Below are 17,314 nucleotides of genomic sequence, written 5' to 3' on the forward strand. Positions count from 1 at the left end.
TGATCTCTGACCTAACTTAGAATTATTTCTACTAGTTTTTTTTATAAAAATTTTCCCCCAAATCTAATCCCTAAGGTTGATGTAAGAATTTTGACTCATTCATGGGCTGAAACACTAAGCAGTGAATAACATGTTCAGTGATTCAACGCGAAAGCACTTAACCCTTTCAGGACCAAGGGACATATTTGTCCCATAACTTTAAAATCCTATAAATTTTGATTGGGATAGTCTACAGTTCTAAATTTGATATGTACGGATTCCATATGATACTGCCTTTATGTAAACAAACTGGTTCCGACATTCATTCATTAGCGTCGTTGCTAGATTGACGAGAAGATTCACTTGCCACACTGTCCATAAGCCAGAAGTGTGATTTTTTTTAAATAAAAATAATGATATTTCACAAAAAAAAATCAATTTTTTGGCATCTGCAAGCCCTTTTTACCATAAAAATGTCGTCAAAACCACAAAAATTGGCCTACGATCCTTATGGTCCTGAAAGGGTTAAAGAGGATATACATTTTGCTAAGTGAAGGAAATATTCAAAATATATAAAATTACAGCATTAAAGTGGTTTTTTTAAGTTGCATGTTTTCTAAAACCTACATTTCTTGTGATACCACCAATGTAGCCTACCAGTACAGACAGAAAACTGCTGTAACAACGGAAAACAAACAGTCTAGTAAGTGTTGCTGGCATTTAAAAATAAACATTATCTCATTAAGTGGCTTTTTCAAAATGTGAAAAGAAGAGACAATATAATTTATAATTCATTTGAATTTAATTAAATGTTATAACTCGACCACCATGGAACATTTAAAACCAAAAAATGTATCCAGAGAATGTGATTTATAGAGGGATTGAACTTATCACTTCCAACCTGAAATGCTGGAGTGTTATTAAAAAAAGCAGTCTTGGCAGCTGTGTGCAGCAGATTCTTTGTCCATCATGAAGAAAATTCATTTCCATTAAACAGCACTGCGAACGCAGTCTCAAAGGAGACACCATACTACAGTGAGAGCTGCCACGATGCCATTGAGTATTGCCATGCTATAACCCAAATGAAAAGAATGTCCGCTCAGTTTTCTAGGAGGGAAAAAAAAAAGATCATCAGTAATAAGGCAAGAATACCAAATGTGTTAAAATAATTCAGTCTAATGTTTTCACAAACTCAGCAGCAGTACTTTCCAGATGTAATACAATTTTTCTCCGTTTTCTCTTTAATTCTTGTGACTTTATATTTGATGTTAATGTATTATACACTGCGTCCAGCCCCAAGCGAAATAGGTGATTAATACGCTTGATAATTAAGCCGAGAGTGAAGGAGAAGGGACTCTAATTCAAGTCAATGATAATTTTAAAAAACATTTTGGGGTTAATTTTATATAGGACTTTTTACATGCATATGCCAGTCTATGCACGTAAAATGCATCTTATAAAATTCTATTTCACCAGGTTAAAAACTATACTTGGGATCGAGTTAACATGTTCATTGGAGAACTGTGTTTCAAGTTTTGGAAGCCATATTTGCTAAGGATATAAAAAGAAGTGGAGGAAAGCAACCAAAATGATACTGGGTCTGCACCAGAAAACATATGCAAAGAGACTTAAAGTACTGAATATGTATACCCTAGAGGAGAGGAGAGAGTGATTATGACACAGATGTTTAAATATTTGAAATGTATTAATGAGCAAGAAATCTTTTTCAAAGCTAGAGAAATTATAGAACTAGAGCACAAGGAAAAGTTAGCCCGAGAGCGAGTCTCGATGGACGCATGTAACACGGGGCTGGAAGGCCCTCATGGCGACCCAACGGGATTGGCTCTGGATGGGCAAGGAGGAGGGGCAGGCGAGTAGATAGGATTCGCGATTGGGTAAGTGCTGCCCCTCTGTGTTTGGGAGTTGGGGATTGGTGGGGGATAGAATGCGGGGCGGGGTTAGTAATTTTTGGATAGCGGACAGCCGCAGAGGTCAGGGCTTGCTTGGTCCTCAGCGGCGGTTTTTCCCACCCTTCCTCCCTTTGTTGAGTTTCGGTTGGTTCCTGGGTTGGGAGCTCAAGAGTCGCAGGCGGGGTTAGAGCTACCAAAAGCCGGGGCTCATCTGGAGATGAAGGGCAGCTGGTTTGGAAGCAGGTCCCAGGTGGGCTGGCGACCCGGCCGAAGGGGCAGGGTGGCACCTGCCACCCCCCAGACCCTTGCTGACAGGAGCGGGGTCACGGGGCCAAAAAAGCTTTTTTATTACAGTATGGTAGCTTGATGGTTGTATAATTTGTTATTGGTTGTTATAATAAACAGAGCTGCGACTCGCATTTTTCCAAACTGTTGTTGTGTGATTTATTTAAGGGGTATATATGGTACGGGTCTAGAGGGGGAGAGGTGCGGAATAGAGGAGGGGAGGAGACCGAGAGGCCTTTCCAGATCCAGCTGTTACTTGCAAGGAGTGTGTGGCACAGTGGTTAAAGCAACATCCTCAGCACCCTGAAGTCAGGGGTTCAAATCCACGCTGCTCCTTGTGACCCTGGACAAGTCACCTAATCCCCCCCCATTGCCCCAGGTACATTAGATAGTGAGCCCACTGGGACAGACAGGGAAATGCTTGAGTACCTGAATAAATTCATGTAAACAGTTCTGAGCTCTCCTGGGAGAATGGTATAGAAAATTGAACAAATCAATATGCTTAAAAGCAACATCAAGAAATACTATTTCACAGAAAAGATGGTGGATGATTGGAATGCCCTCCTGGTTAAAGTGGTGGGGACAAAAACAGTGATAGAATTCAAAAAGGCATGGGATAAAACACAGAGGACCCTTATATAGTAAGGAGATGGGATCCCAGCAAGACAGACGGGTGCAACCTGCACAAAGTGGTAAGTACGATCCTACACAGAGGCACAGAAAAGGTAACCTGTATGTTCCGCACAGAGCAGCAGATACAACTCTAGCCACTTTACTGAGCAGACTGATTGGACCATGCTGGTCTTTATCTGCCATCTGTTATCATGAATATATTATAAAAACAAAATTGCTTGATATGTACGTACTATGCCATGCCATAATAAAAGAAGATTAAACAGGGAACAGTGGTGGAATGGTTAAAAGCTACAGCCTCAGCATCCTGGGGTTGTGGGTTCAAACCCAAGTTGCTCCTTGTGACCCTGGGAAAGTCACTTAATCCCCCCATTGCCCCAGGTACATTACATAGATTGTGAGGCCCGCTGGGACAGACAGAGAAAAATGCTTGAGTACCTGAATAAATTCATGTAAACAGTTCTGAGCTCTGCTGGGAGAACAGTATAGAAAATTGAATAAATAAATAACAGCAAGCATTAACACATACTAAGACACCAGCATATACTACACTACAAAACATTTTTAAAAAGGCCAGATTCTAATGCTTCTCCTTGGACAATACAATGCACTAACCAATTCCTATGTTACATAATGAACACGAAGTTCACTCAGTGCGTATGTTATTTTTGGGAGATGTCAGTCAGATTTCGCTGTATACCTTAAAGGATTAAGTGGTAGATTTAATCTTCTGACTACTCCATAAATGGGAGTCATGGCAAACCCGGGGTGGGGAGAGGAATCTAACCTTAATAAACAATATTCTTTTGGGATCCAATACAACTACAACAATTCTTAATTGCAAGAGAAAAGAAATAGGAACGAGATTTATTTCACTTTACTGAGAAATATGAGGAGAATAAATATAATAGTATTCCAATATGAACCAAGAATCATTATCCTTTATATTTCTTGAATTTTATTTTATTAGAAATAGCAAGATATGCTCCCCATTAATGTGGGCTTGAAAGGAGCTTTGTATGCATGATTTGATTATGTATTGTTTTATATGATTTCCTTTTTTTCCTTTTGAACTGTTGGATATTGTAAAGTATTCAAAAATTATAAATAAAAACAAAAAAAAAAAAACAAATCTGAGATTGCAGTTGCATTATAATCAGCATATAGCTGGATGGGACAAAAAGACATCAGAAGCCTTTGCAGCAATTAATATATCTCAGCAAATTTGGCTAAACGTTTTTTTCTCATTGGTTAAACTCCCAGAGCCATTTTTGTCCAATCTTTCATGTTCTTTAAACAAATAAATGTGCTTTTAAACTTTCATTCTAATTCCAAAAACAAAGTACTGTACACCCAAATTATTTGGTATCAGTTTCTCCTTTCCTACTGTCTTCTCCACCATTCTGCACAAATGGGATGAACTAAAGCAGTCTACTGGGCAAGAGAAGACAAGGAACCCCCCCCCACACACACACACACACCACCACCTGAATGACAGCTCTATCAAAGACTGAGCAGACTCTGTCCAATACATCCAATCTGTAGTGCTTAGCAAAGGAATGGAGTTACGATCAGTCACCACCCTGTAAAATATCATCAGGGGATATGGCCTAAGCCACTGCCCAAGAGGCAGCCTGAGCTCTAGTGGTGTGGGCCATCAGCCTTTAAAGTACCAGACGATTCTTGCTGATGAAGGCAGACTCAAAAGCCACCTTGATCCATCTTGCAATGGAGACCTAGAGGTCGCATGGCCCTTCGAAGGGCCATAGAAAGCACAAAGAGGTGGATAGAGATGAAATTAATTTGTCTCCCTCGGGTACTGGAGCAGCGTCTGCTAGACATCTAGCTCATGGAGCTTCCAATCCCCAGGAGTCAAACCTTCTGCCAAAAAAAAAGAGGGCAAGCAGACCTCCTGATTAACATGGAATGGAGACATTACTTTCAGCAGAAATGAAGGGACAGTACACAGGGTTCCTGGCAAAATAACACCTGCAGCTCAGAGATTCTACGAGCTGAGGCGACAGCTACCAAAAACCTTGGCCTGATAGTAAGGTCCTTGGTGGATACTGAGCGCAGAGGCTCAAATGGAGCATCAAACAGCACCCAGAGCTCTGGACTGAGGTCCCAAGAAGAGAAGAAAGGGAGTAGCAGATGAGCCACTCCCTTCAGAGAATGAACCACCTTTCTATGAAAAGTCAGAGTGACCTCCTTCAGCTTTCTACAAAAACTGGTTAGGGCTGCAACCTGGATTCTCAGAGCTAGCCCCTGATCTAGGCTTAGCTGTAGAAGCCCCAAAATAACAATATGAGACCTCCAGGGAGACAGGGACTGCTCCCTACACCAGGATTCAAGAACTAGCCAGAGCCTGATGTAAGCCAGGGACCTAGATGCCTTCCAGCAGTATAGACCTCTGTGGGAAGAACCCAAGCATCTCCAAACATCTCCTCCCAATGGCCAAACTGTAAGCCAGAAGGCATCTGGATCTTCCATGTCTACTAGCCCATGCTGGAGCAGACTCTGGCCCCAGAGCAGAGGAAGAGAATCCCCCATCAGAAGGCCCCAGAGAACTCATAGCATTTCCTGAGAGGCCAGTTCATTGACACCAGCAGGACCAAATGAGGATGACGCACAACCCCGCACAAGAGATGGTCTATCAGAGACCACAGAGGGAAGATGTACAAGAGCTCCTCAATGGCCTCAATAGTTAAACTACTACTACTAATCATTTCTATAGCACTACTAGACATATGCAGCATAAGCGACAGTCCCTGCTCAACAGAGCTTACAATCTAATCAAAACTAAGGGATTAGGGAATTGCTTACGGTAGGAATAAACCAGTGCATATATACTGAAAGGCCGGCTCCCTCTGCTAACTGAAGATCCTGGATGGCATCAAGTCATATCTAGATTCTGAAAAGGCATTTGACAAAGTACCTCATGAAAGACTTCTGAGGAAATTAGAAATGTCCTATTACGGATTAAGAACTGGTTAAAAGATAGAAATCAGAGAGTAGGATTAAATAGTCAATATTCTCCACGGAGACTGGGCATCAGAATGGCAGAAAAGTTTAATGTGAGAAAGTGCAAAGTGATGCATGTGGAAAGGAGGAACCCGAACTACAGCTAGGTGATGCAGGGCTCCACATTAGGAGTCACTGCACAGGAAAAGGATCTAGGTGCCATTGTTGAGGATGCCAGACTACAAAACCTTAAAAAAAAAGAAACAAAAACCCTACTTTTCAAAAAATACATAAAACCAATAAAACCAATATAACACAACCAAACATACTCCAAACCCCTCCTGCAATACCAACTACTCATTAGCAAACCAGAAAATGTTCATACTATTCCCTAAGTACTTCTTAATATCTTAACAATATGTACTTCTTAATACTTAACAATTCTTATGTAATCCGCCTTGAACCGCAAGGTAAAGGCGGAACAGAAATCACTAATGTAATGTATGTTGAAACCCTCAGATTAGTATGAGTTGGCAGCTAAGAAAGCAAATAGGATGTTAGGAATTTGTTTTCCATTCCTTTCCTACTAAGATGAAAATGTTATAATGCCTATGTGTTGTTCTATGGTATGGCCACCCCTTGAATACTGTGTGCAATTCTGGTTGTCGTATCTCAAAGAAGATATAGGGGAATTAGAAGAGTACAGAGAAGACCTATGAAAATGGTAAAAGAGATGGTGCTCTTCAGTCTGGAGAACAGACGGCCCAGGAGAGCTATGATAGAGGAACAGTCTCCCGGAAGGGGTGGTGGAAACAGAGACTGTGTCTGAATTCAAGAGGGCCTGGGATAGGCATGTAGGATCTCTCAGAGAGAGAAAGAGATAATGGTTACTGTGGATGGGCAGACTAGATGGGCCATTTGGCCTTTATCTACCGTCATGTTTCTATAAAATACTGAGTGGAGTGGAAAGGGTAGATGTGATTTGCTTGTTTACTCTTTCTAAAAATACTAGGACTAGGGGTATGAAGACAAACAAAAGAAAATATTTCTTCACTCAATGTGTAATTAAACTCTGGAATTTGTTGGCAGAGAATGTGGTGAAAGCAGTTAGCTTAACAGGGGTTAGCAGGAAACTTCCTCCCGAGGAAATGGACAGTAACACTGTCTTAGCTGGCACCAACCTTGACCTCCCTTTGGGCATTTATGCTGATGCACAACCAAGAATGAGTGCAAGAGCCTCCAGGATCGACTGGACCAACATCAAATCTGACACTGACATCCCTGATGCCTTGGTATCGCATTGGGCTAGAAGTCACTCCAGCTACTCCTGTGCCCATTAAAAAAAAGAAAAAAGGTTTCCTGCCCGAACAGCTGAGTGGCAGGAGGCTGTCCTCTGCTTCTCAGCTGTATACTGGTTTTATACAATATTTGTAGATCCAAATATTAATTGTACTGTCCTTTGTAATCAATATCTTAAGTATATTTGCAGGCTTTGAATTTTCAAATTAAAGTTTTTAAATGGTATTATAAACTAGGAAAGTCATCTTCAAACTTACATTGTATTCAGATATTTGGCACAAATAAAAATGTTTCTGAAGTATCCATATAATGTAGGAGGACAAAAATTTTAAAATGTAACTATGTATACGTTTAAATCAAATTGTATTTTGTTTAAAAATGGATCATAGAAGCAGATTTTATGGCAATATGAAGTGAAAAATTTGCATAAAGGGTCTGATTCTGTAAATGGGGCCTGCCAAGTTAGGTGCATAATTTAATTTTTTTAAATTGGTTTAACTGGCAAAGTAATTGAAAGCACCTTTAAAAAATGGATTTAAAAATTTTAGCTCTCAGATTAGGCGCCTCGTAAGCATCTACACTGAGGCACCTACTGGAAAAGTAGGCATGGCCAGGAGTGGAGTTTGGATGTGGAATGAGTTAGGTACTGGTATTTTACACCAAGAAAACCCTAGCCTAAAATACTGGTGCCTAAGTTGGAAACGCCTACTGGCACCTAACTCGATTTAGGCGCCGGTAGGCATGATTCTACAAACTATGCCTACATTTAACTGACATGGGGTAGGTGCCATTTTTCTAGGAGCTTACCAATTTAAGCGCTGTTTATAGAATCAGGTCCAAAATGTGTGCATGTTCAGTAGGGGGTGGTATTGCACAGGTAAAGCAGCTTCTCTGCTATTGAGGTTCACAGAATTGGACTCTGCTGATGACGTAGTACTACTAGGAAGTCAAGAGAGCCTGCAAGAACTCTCCACCAGCTTGGTGAAGACTGGATGAAAAACTGGCATTTAAAAGACCGAGGGCTCCTTCTACAAATGTAATGTAATGTAATGTAATGTAATGTAATGTAATGTAATTTATTTCTTATATACCGCTACATCCGTTAGGTTCTAAGCGGTTTACAGAAAATATACATTAAGATTAGAAATAAGAAAGGTACTTGAAAAATTCCCTTACTGTCCCGAAGGCTCACAATCTAACTAAAGTACCTGGAGGGTAATAGAGAAGTGAAAAGTAGAGTTAGAGGAAAAATAAAAATAAAATAAACATTTTAACAAGACAGCATTGATCTAAATACTTTGGAAGGTAGAAGAGAGGAGAGAAAGGAATAGAAGAAGAAGGGGGAGCCGTTGAACAGTAGAATTCTGGAGAAATTTAAATGATAGAAATAGAACAAAACAAAGCCACGCTAGCGGTTTAACGCGTGCTAAACCGCCGGCCACGCTAGCCGCTACCGCCTCCTCTTGAGCAGGCGGTAGTTTTTTGACCAGCGCGGGGGTTAGCGCGTGATAAAAAGTCACGCACGTTAAACCCGCTAGCGCGGCTTTGTAAAAGGAGCCGCAAGTAATGCAAGTTGGTGATCAAGCTTGTATACAAATAACCATTAACCAAAAATCTATTAAAGATGTGGATATAATCACCTATCTAGGCAGCATTATGTCCAGGGATGAAAAGTATCAAGAGGAAAGTACATTTCAGGATTAGGAAGGCAGCTTCTGTATTTCAGCAGATGTGCGGAATATGGGAAACAACAAAAATAATAAGATTAAATTTAAGCTCTGGATAGCTTCTGCTAACTGTGATCTATGCCTGTGAAACATGGAAAAATTACTACATAGATAGCACAAAACCAGAATGTATTCCATCAGCGATGCCCACAAAGAATTCTTGGAGTCACTTATCATGACCATATTACCAATGAGGAGATCCTGAGAAGTGACTCAAGGATATATTCTGAGAAGTGATTCATGGAGGCTCTAAGCCAGGGGTGTCAAAGTCCCTCCTCGAGGGCCGCAATCCAGTCGGGTTTCCAGGATTTCCCCAATGAATATGCATGAGATCTATTAGCATACAATGAAAGTAGTGCATGCAAATAGATCTCATGCATATTCATGGAGGAAATCCTGAAAACCCGACTGGATTGCGGCCTTCGAGGATGGACTTTGACGCCTCTGCTCTAAGCTCTCTGGACATAGGGTAAGGCTGAAGAAATGATCCATATTCTAAAATCACAAAACGATGGACAATAAACAGGTGAGAAGAACAAGCGTGAGAGTAAAGACCTTACACAGCACATTCAAATAAAATTTTTGGTACCATGGTCATCAACTTCAATGATATGTAAACTGTTGTAGCTGAACGAACCTGCTAGTGGACTTAAGCCACTCCTTGCTCCCCCATCTCTACCCTCCTCTTCCCTTCCCGTCAGGGCAGGATTAAAGCATAGGCAAACTAGTCATGGGCCTAGGGCCCAAATATTTAGGAGGGGCCCTCTCAAATGTATAAGTCAAGGCAGAGTTTTGCCCTGGTATGTAAGCTGCTTCCACAGAGAAGAGAATTGGGAGGGCGCAGAACCATGTTCACCACAGAGGTCTGTCTATTCTTCCTCACTCCCTGTGTACTGCCTTCTAGCAGGCAGGGAGAGCCAGCGAGCAAGGCCTCTTATGTGCTGTTTCCTCCTCTGCCAGTTTTCCACTGCAGTCAGAATCATGCAAGGGTCCATTTGTGTGAGCTTTAAAATATATTTAAATTACAATAATAATAGTAATAATAATAATAATTTTATTCTTATATACTGCCAAAGCCATAGAAGTTTGAGGCGGTTTACAGAAAGAAGCCTGGACAATCAGCGAAGAGGTTACAATCAAGTCAGCAATAAAATCTTACATAATGAAGGAATATGAGAATTATACAATCTTACATAAAGAAGGAATATGAAAGCTGTGTAGTTCACTAGGGATACTGGTTGAGTAAGCAGAGCAGAGAAGATTCTTAGTTAACAAATCGATTGAACAAGCTTGTTTTTACCTGTTTTCTAAAATTGAAGTAAGATGATGAGATCGCAAAAACGTTACTAAGCCAGTCGTTCCATTTGCCTGCCTGGAACATAAGAACATAAGAAACGCTTTCGCCGGATCAGACCTAGGTCCATCTAGTCCGGCGATCCGCACACGCGGAGGCCCTGTTAGGTGCTCCTTATTGGAGACCCGGATTTCCCGTATCCCCCGATGTGATTTGCAAGAAGGTATGAATCCAACTTGCGCTTGAAACCCAGAACAGTAGTCTCTGTCACAACCTCCTCTGGGAGAGCATTCCAAGCACCCACCACTCGTTGTGTGAAACAGAACTTCCCGACATTTGTCCTGAACCTGCTGTCGCTCAGTTTCAGGCTATGACCTCTTGTCCGTGTCACATCTGAAAATGTCAATAATGCTGTTTCCTGGTCAATATTATCAAATCCTTTTAATATTTTAAAAGTCTCTAACAAATCTCCTCGCAGTCTTCTCTTTTTGAGGGTGAACAGTCCCAGTTTTCTGAGGCGTTCTTTGTAGCTCAAATTCTCCATACCTTTGACTAGTTTCGTGGCTCGCCTCTGCACCCTCTCTAGTAGAGTTATATCCTTCTTAAGGTATGGAGACCAGTGTTGGACACAGTATTCTAAGTGTGGTCTGACCAATGCTCTGTAAAGTGGCATTATGACGTCCTCCGATCTACTCGTGATCCCTTTCTTAATCATGCCCAACATCCTGTTTGCTTTCTTCGCCGCCACCGCACATTGAGCCGATGGCTTTAGGGTTCTGTCTATCAGTACCCCCAAATCCCTTTCTTGTTCGCATTTGGCTAATGTCACACCCAATATCCTATATTCATGTTCTTTGTTTTTCTTTCCCAGATGCATTACCTTGCATTTGTCTGTGTTAAAATTCATCTGCCACTTTATCGCCCACTTTTCTAGCTGGTTCAGATCCTTCTGAAGATCCTCGCAGTCCCTTTGAGAGCCCACCACCCGACATAATTTTGTATCATCTGCAAACTTGATTATATTGCATGTTGTCTCCTCTTCCAGGTCATTTATAAAAATATTGAACAAGATGGGCCCAAGAACAGAGCCCTGGGGCACGCCGCTAGTCACCTTCTCCCAGTCCGAGAATTTCCCATTTATGCTTACTCTCTGCCTTCTGTTCTCTAACCATTTGCCGATCCATCTGTGCACTTCTCCTCCTATTCCATGACTTAGTAATTTACTCATAAGCCTTGCGTGCGGGACCTTGTCAAATGCTTTCTGGAAGTCCAAGTAAATTATGTCCACTGGTTGTCCACTATCCATGTGTTTGTTCACCTTCTCAAAGAATTGAAGTAAATTAGTCAAACATGATTTCCCTTTCCTGAAGCCGTGTTGACTAGCTCTTATTAGGTTGTGATCTTCCAGATGTTGTACAATGTTATCTTTAATTATTGCTTCAATTATCTTCCCAGGGACCGATGTGAGACTCACAGGTCTGTAGTTTCCCGGTTCACCTCTTGATCCTTTCTTGAAAATTGGGATGACATTTGCTATCCTCCAGTCGTCTGGTATTTGCCCGGTTCTAATTGACATGTTAGCTAAGGATTGTAATAGTTCCCCAATTTCCACCTTAAGTTCCTTTAATACTCTCGGGTGAATTCCGTCCGGTCCAGGGGATTTGTCATTCTTTAGTTTGTCAATCTGAAAGTATATCATGTCCAATTCCACATTTACTGTTGAAGGCTTTCCTCTATGCCTCCGGTGAATATCTTCCCTGTTTCTGGCATTGTTGCAGTGTCCTCATTTGTGAAGACAGATGCAAAAAATGAATTTAACCTATCGGCAACCTGTTTGTCTTCTTTAATTGACCCTTTCCTTCCTTGGTCGTCGAGAGGGCCCATTGCCTCTCTTGCTGGTTTCTTTCCTTTTATATATCTAAAAAAGGGCTTAAAGTTTTTGGCTTCTTTCGCTATCTTTTCTTCATAGACTTTTTGGCGTCTCTTACCACTATATGACACTTTTTCTGGTCGTTTTTGTGACAGTTCCAGGCCTCTGTTGTTTTTTCCCGTTTCCATCTTTTAAATGATTTCCTCTTTTCCCGCACTGCATCCTTCACCTCCTTGGATAACCAAGCTGGTTCGCCTTTGACCTTTTTTCAACTTCCTTTGGATATCTTCGGTATGTAAAGATTCTGTGCTTTTATGATGGTGTTTTTCAGAAGAGACCATGCTTGATCAACTGTTTGGATTTGTGCTTTCCCCTTCTTGAGCCGTTTTCTGACCATGGTTCTCATGCTGTCATAATTCCCTTTTTTGAAGTTAAAGGTTGTGGCTTTAGTCTTGATTGGTTTCCCTTTTCCGATGCCAATGGAAAAAATTGATCATATTGTGATCACTTGTCCCCAGAGGGGCCGCAACTTCTACATCTGTTGTCCTTCCAGTAATGCCATTTATGACCAAGTCCAGGATTGCGTTTCCTCTTGTCGGTTCTCCCACCATTTGTTCAAGGAAGCAATCTCCTATCATTTCCAGGAATTTTGTCTCTCTGCCGCAGATTGACGTTGCCAGTTTCCAGTTTATCCCCGGAAAGTTGAAGTCCCCCATGATCGTTACATTTCCTGATTTACATCCACGGTTGATTTCCTCCATCATTTCTTTGTCTGTTTCCTCAGTCTGTCCTGGGGGTCGATAATAGAGGCCAATTTTTATGTCTGCTTCTTTATGTCTGGGAATCTTTATCCAGAGGGACTCTAGTTTACCATTTGCTTCCGTATCCCCTTCTCTAATAGATTCTATTTCTTCTTGGACGTACAAGGCAATACCTCCCCCTTTTTGCCCAATCCTATCTCTTCTGTATAGTTTATACCCTTTCAATGCTGTGTCCCATTCATTCTCTTCATTCCACCATGTTTCTGTTATTCCTATGATATCCAGTTGTTTTCTTTTTGCTAGCTCTTCCAGTTCTCCCATTTTATTTCTTAAGCTTCTGGCATTCGTGTACATACATTTAAGGTCCTTGTGTGCTAATTTCCTGGATTTAGTGGTCCTCGCATCCATTTTAGTATCCATTTGATCTTTTTGAATGCCTCTTGTAGTTTCATTTTGTTCTTGTTCTTGAAGGTAAGAATCTTTTGTAGTGTCAGGCTTTTATTGTCGGATAGGAGAACAGATGTATTCTTCGTGTGGGTCTAAGATAACTGGCCAGGTTGAAGTGGGAAACGAGGTAAGTGGGGGCTAGGTCAAATATTGATTTGTAGCACAGACAGGAGAACTTAAACAGGATTTGCGCCTCTAGGGGCAGCCAATGGAGTTTCTGATAGTAGGGGCTTATGTGTTCCCATTTCTTCAACCTAAAGATCAGCCGAACTGCTGAGTTTTGAATGACTCTGAGTCTTAGGATGTTTTTTTTTGTAGGATGCTAAGTAAATAATGTTGCAATAATCGAGCAGGCTCAGGATGGAAGATTGAACTAGTAAGCGGAAGGATGGAGCATCAAAGTATTTTCTGATGGTTCTGAGTTTCCATAGTACAGAAAAGCATTTTTTTGACTAATAAATCTGTGTGAGCATTTAGAGTGAGGTGGCGGTCCAGGGTGACTCCTAGGATTTTAATGGAGTGGTCAATAGAGAAGACCTGACCATTCAAGGAGATCGATAGGTCGCTGATTTTGTCATTGGGGGTAGCAAGGAAAAATTTAGTTTTGTCGGTGTTGAGCTTCAATTTGAAGTTGGTCATCCATAGTTCGATTTCCTCTAGAATGGATGATAGATGAATCTTAGTCTTGGAGATCAGAGTGGTAATGGGAATAACAATGGTGATATCGTCTGCATAGATATAGAATTTAACCTTTAGGTTTTGAAGTAAGATCCCCAATGAGGCAAGGTAGATGTTGAACAGAGTGGGGGAAAGGGGAGAGCCCTGCGGGACTCCGCATGAGTTGATCCAACTAGCGGATTTTTTATTGTCACTGTAGACTTGATATGACCGTTTGCTCAAAAACCCTCGAAACCATGTTAACACATTACCTGAAAGACCAATTGACTCCAGACAGTCAATCAGAGGGGCCCCAACATACCTATTTGCCTAGGGCCCAACAAAGAGTTAATCCTGCCCTGCTTCCCGTGCTCCCCTCCCCTTCTCTCTCTATGTCTTCTCACCTGGCTCTTCTTCGAATGCCTATAATTTTATTGTACTGTAGCTTTATTGTGAATGTCAATTGTAACCCGTTCTGAGCTCCTAGGAGAACGGGAAAGAAATCTAAACAAATAAATAAATTAAATTAATAAGAGTAAGGGAGCCTTCTGCTAAAGTGCTGTAAACTTTTGTGCTTAGTGTGAGTTAAATGCAAAAATGAATTAATGGTACGTGCAAAATCTGTGTGCTACCTGCTGGGGGAATTCCCAGCATAGTCCCACACAGTTACCGCACATTAAGATATTCAGTTAGGAGGGTGGTAAGTACATCCGCACAAAGTACATCATCAATAGTGCATGGTGAAATACTGTGTGCTAAACTGTTCCCCAGCCGTATTAAGTTATGCACTTAACAGATTAATTACCACAACTCATGCCAGCACCATAACTGTTTAAAAATTTATAGATACTCTAAGCCAACAAAACGTTTTCCTTAAAAATCGTTTAAATAGTAGAAGTTTTGAGCCTCAGCCCCACCACACCAAATATCTTTCATAGCGGTGAGCTTTATGTGGTAATTTCCTCATCGGCTCTTATAATTAAATTATTTTTAGATTCTTTAAAGCATTTTTAAAGTGCACCGTGCTTTGTACTATAATTTGTTCTATTTATACCACAAATTTATTTATACAAATTTATTACAATTTTATACAAATTTATTTATACAAATTTATTTATACCACAAATTTATATATACAAATTTGTTCTATTTATACCACTATGCACAAAAGTGCATAGTGCTCTATCAGTTATTCTTTAGACTAATTCATAAAGATTTCAAAAAGTATAAATACTTAAAAACTTATATAGCTGATTTCAAATTCATTCATCAGTCTTCACTCGTTATTTAGATAGCTCGGCTTGGAAGGATTGGATATTTGATGCGGTGAAGTGGTGGGGCTGAGGCTCAAAAATTCTACTATTTAAACGATTTTTAAGGAAAATGTTTTGTTGGTTTAGACGAGTATCTATAAATTTTTAAACTGACTTTGGACTCTGAGCAGAAGAATACGATACATTTTGTTGGGGATAGCACCATAACAGTTATCATACATTTTCACATACAGTGTACACTAAGGGCTCCTTTTACTAAGGTGCGCTAGCGTTTTTAGCGCACGCAGGATATTACCGCGCGCTACGTGGCTAGAACTAACGCCAGCTCAATGCTGGTGTTAAGGTCCAGCGCGCGGAGCAATTCAGCGTGCGCTATTCCGCGAGTTAATGCCCTAACGCACCTTAGTAAAAGGAGCCCTAAATGTTACGCTAACTTCTTAGCACACTTTAGTAAAAGGGTCCTGATCTGGGCAAATCCTTCATAAAACTAGAGTGGCATGCAGGTTCTAAGTATTTTACATAAATCCATAAAACAAAAAAAGCTCTTCTGAAATGTAATTAAATTCAAAATGATACAAGGAATATTGATAATATTTTATAAACAGACCAGATGTTTGCTCTTTCTCCAGCTGTGCAAGCTTTTATTTGGAGGATCTGGCTTTTTCCTTCCTATTTTGGTTAAGGATTATTTTCAGACCTACTAATTCAAAAGCCCATCAGTACAGTCTGAAAACAAACTTTCCTAAATGGACAAATACAAAAATGAATTTAATTTATAACTTTCAGTTTGCTAATAAGTTAAGAGGTGTTGTGTTGAACACTAATGCCCTGGTTCTATCAATGGCTCCTAACTGCCAGGTGCCACTGAGCAAAATTGTCAATCATCCGCTAGACACCATTTATAGAATGGCGCCTAGCGGCAAGGAAGACATTGAAACTTTAGGCGCACTCCCATTTAGGCCATGGTTTTCTTGGCCTAAATGAGTGTGCCTAAGTCAAAATCTACCCCTAACTGATAGGCACCTCGGAGTAGATGCCTACCTTGAAGACCTACCAACTAGGTTTTTTTTAACTTGTTTTTTAATGGTGCTTTCAACTGATGGCACCAATTAAGCCAGCTAAAAAAATTAACAGCCCCTTTTATCAAGCTGTGCTAGAGGTTTTTAGCATGATCTGGCGCATTAAATACGCCGACACCCATAGAATTCCTATGAGTATCAGAGCACTTACCTCGCCGGACCACAGTAAAAACCTCTAATGTAGTTTGATAAAAGGGGTGGGGGTAAGTTAGGCACTTAGACCGGCTAGGCGTGCCTATCTACGCGCCATTTATAGATTCTGGTCCTAAATGCAATTTTACTGGCCTTTGTTTCTTGGTTATCCAAAAAGAAATACTCTTTAAAGTTTAAAGGATCAAAAATAAAATTTGAAAGTTACATCTGTATGACTTTGAAATAAATAAACGTTGTTTTATTCCATTATTGCTTAGGGTAATAACACATACTAGAAAGCACTTTCACTTTAGAGACTAATGCAAATATCACATAAAATATTTTAAATTGAAAAAAAAAACCAACACCACACCCCAGTGTTCACATTCTTCTATGTGAATCTGTTAAGAAAAGAATTACAGGTACAGTTTCATTTAAATTCAGTAAAACATCAGAAAGAAATATAAATCAACATTCACTGCAGGTCATCTTTGATTAAGGAGGGACAGACTTCAAACTTAAGCTAACCAACCCTTATGGGGCATGTATGCACTTTTCAACCCAAGAGCAGGGAAGCTACTTTGCCTGTACAATACCACCCCCTACTGACCATGAACACATTTTGTGTAAATGTTTGCCTTTACATTGACATAAAATTTGTTTCTAGGATCCAGTCTTTTAAACACAAAACAATTTGAATTAAATTTATACATAATTAAAAGCCTCAAATTTTGTTCTAAATTACATGGATACTTCAGAAACATTTTTATTTGTACCAAATAACACCTGAATACAATGTAGGTTGTGAATGACTTTCTTGTATTATAATGCCATATAAAAACTTAGGGGTCCTTTTACTAAGGCGCGATAGCCGTTTTAGCGCGCGCTAAATGCTAATGCATCCATTATGGTCTATGGACACATTAGCGTTTAGCGTGCGCGCCTTTGTAAAAAGCCTCCTTAATTTTAATTTGAAAATTCAAAGCCTGCAAATGTAGTTACATAA

General features: G+C 40.3%; 1 protein-coding gene across 3 annotated transcripts in view; it reads right to left on the bottom strand.

The window, feature by feature from the left end:
• Positions 1-430: 430 nt before the first annotated feature.
• The window catches only part of ARL6IP6 (ADP ribosylation factor like GTPase 6 interacting protein 6), a 46,249-nt gene continuing 29,365 nt past the window's right edge, over positions 431-17,314 (bottom strand). Inside the window, exons 4-5 of one of the 3 annotated variants that reach the window (XM_033944205.1) lie at positions 8,708-8,782; positions 431-1,086 (exon numbers count right to left, since the gene is read on the bottom strand). In XM_033944205.1, coding sequence (XP_033800096.1) covers positions 8,722-8,782 — 61 coding nt within the window. In that variant the 3' untranslated portion in view covers positions 431-1,086; positions 8,708-8,721. The remainder of the gene's footprint in view (positions 1,087-8,707; positions 8,783-17,314) is intronic. The other 2 variants (XM_033944204.1, XR_004539413.1) reach the window with 2 other exon arrangements.

The sequence above is a fragment of the Geotrypetes seraphini genome, chromosome 5 (genome assembly GCF_902459505.1).
Source record: "Geotrypetes seraphini chromosome 5, aGeoSer1.1, whole genome shotgun sequence".
Classification (NCBI taxonomy): domain Eukaryota; kingdom Metazoa; phylum Chordata; class Amphibia; order Gymnophiona; family Dermophiidae; genus Geotrypetes; species Geotrypetes seraphini.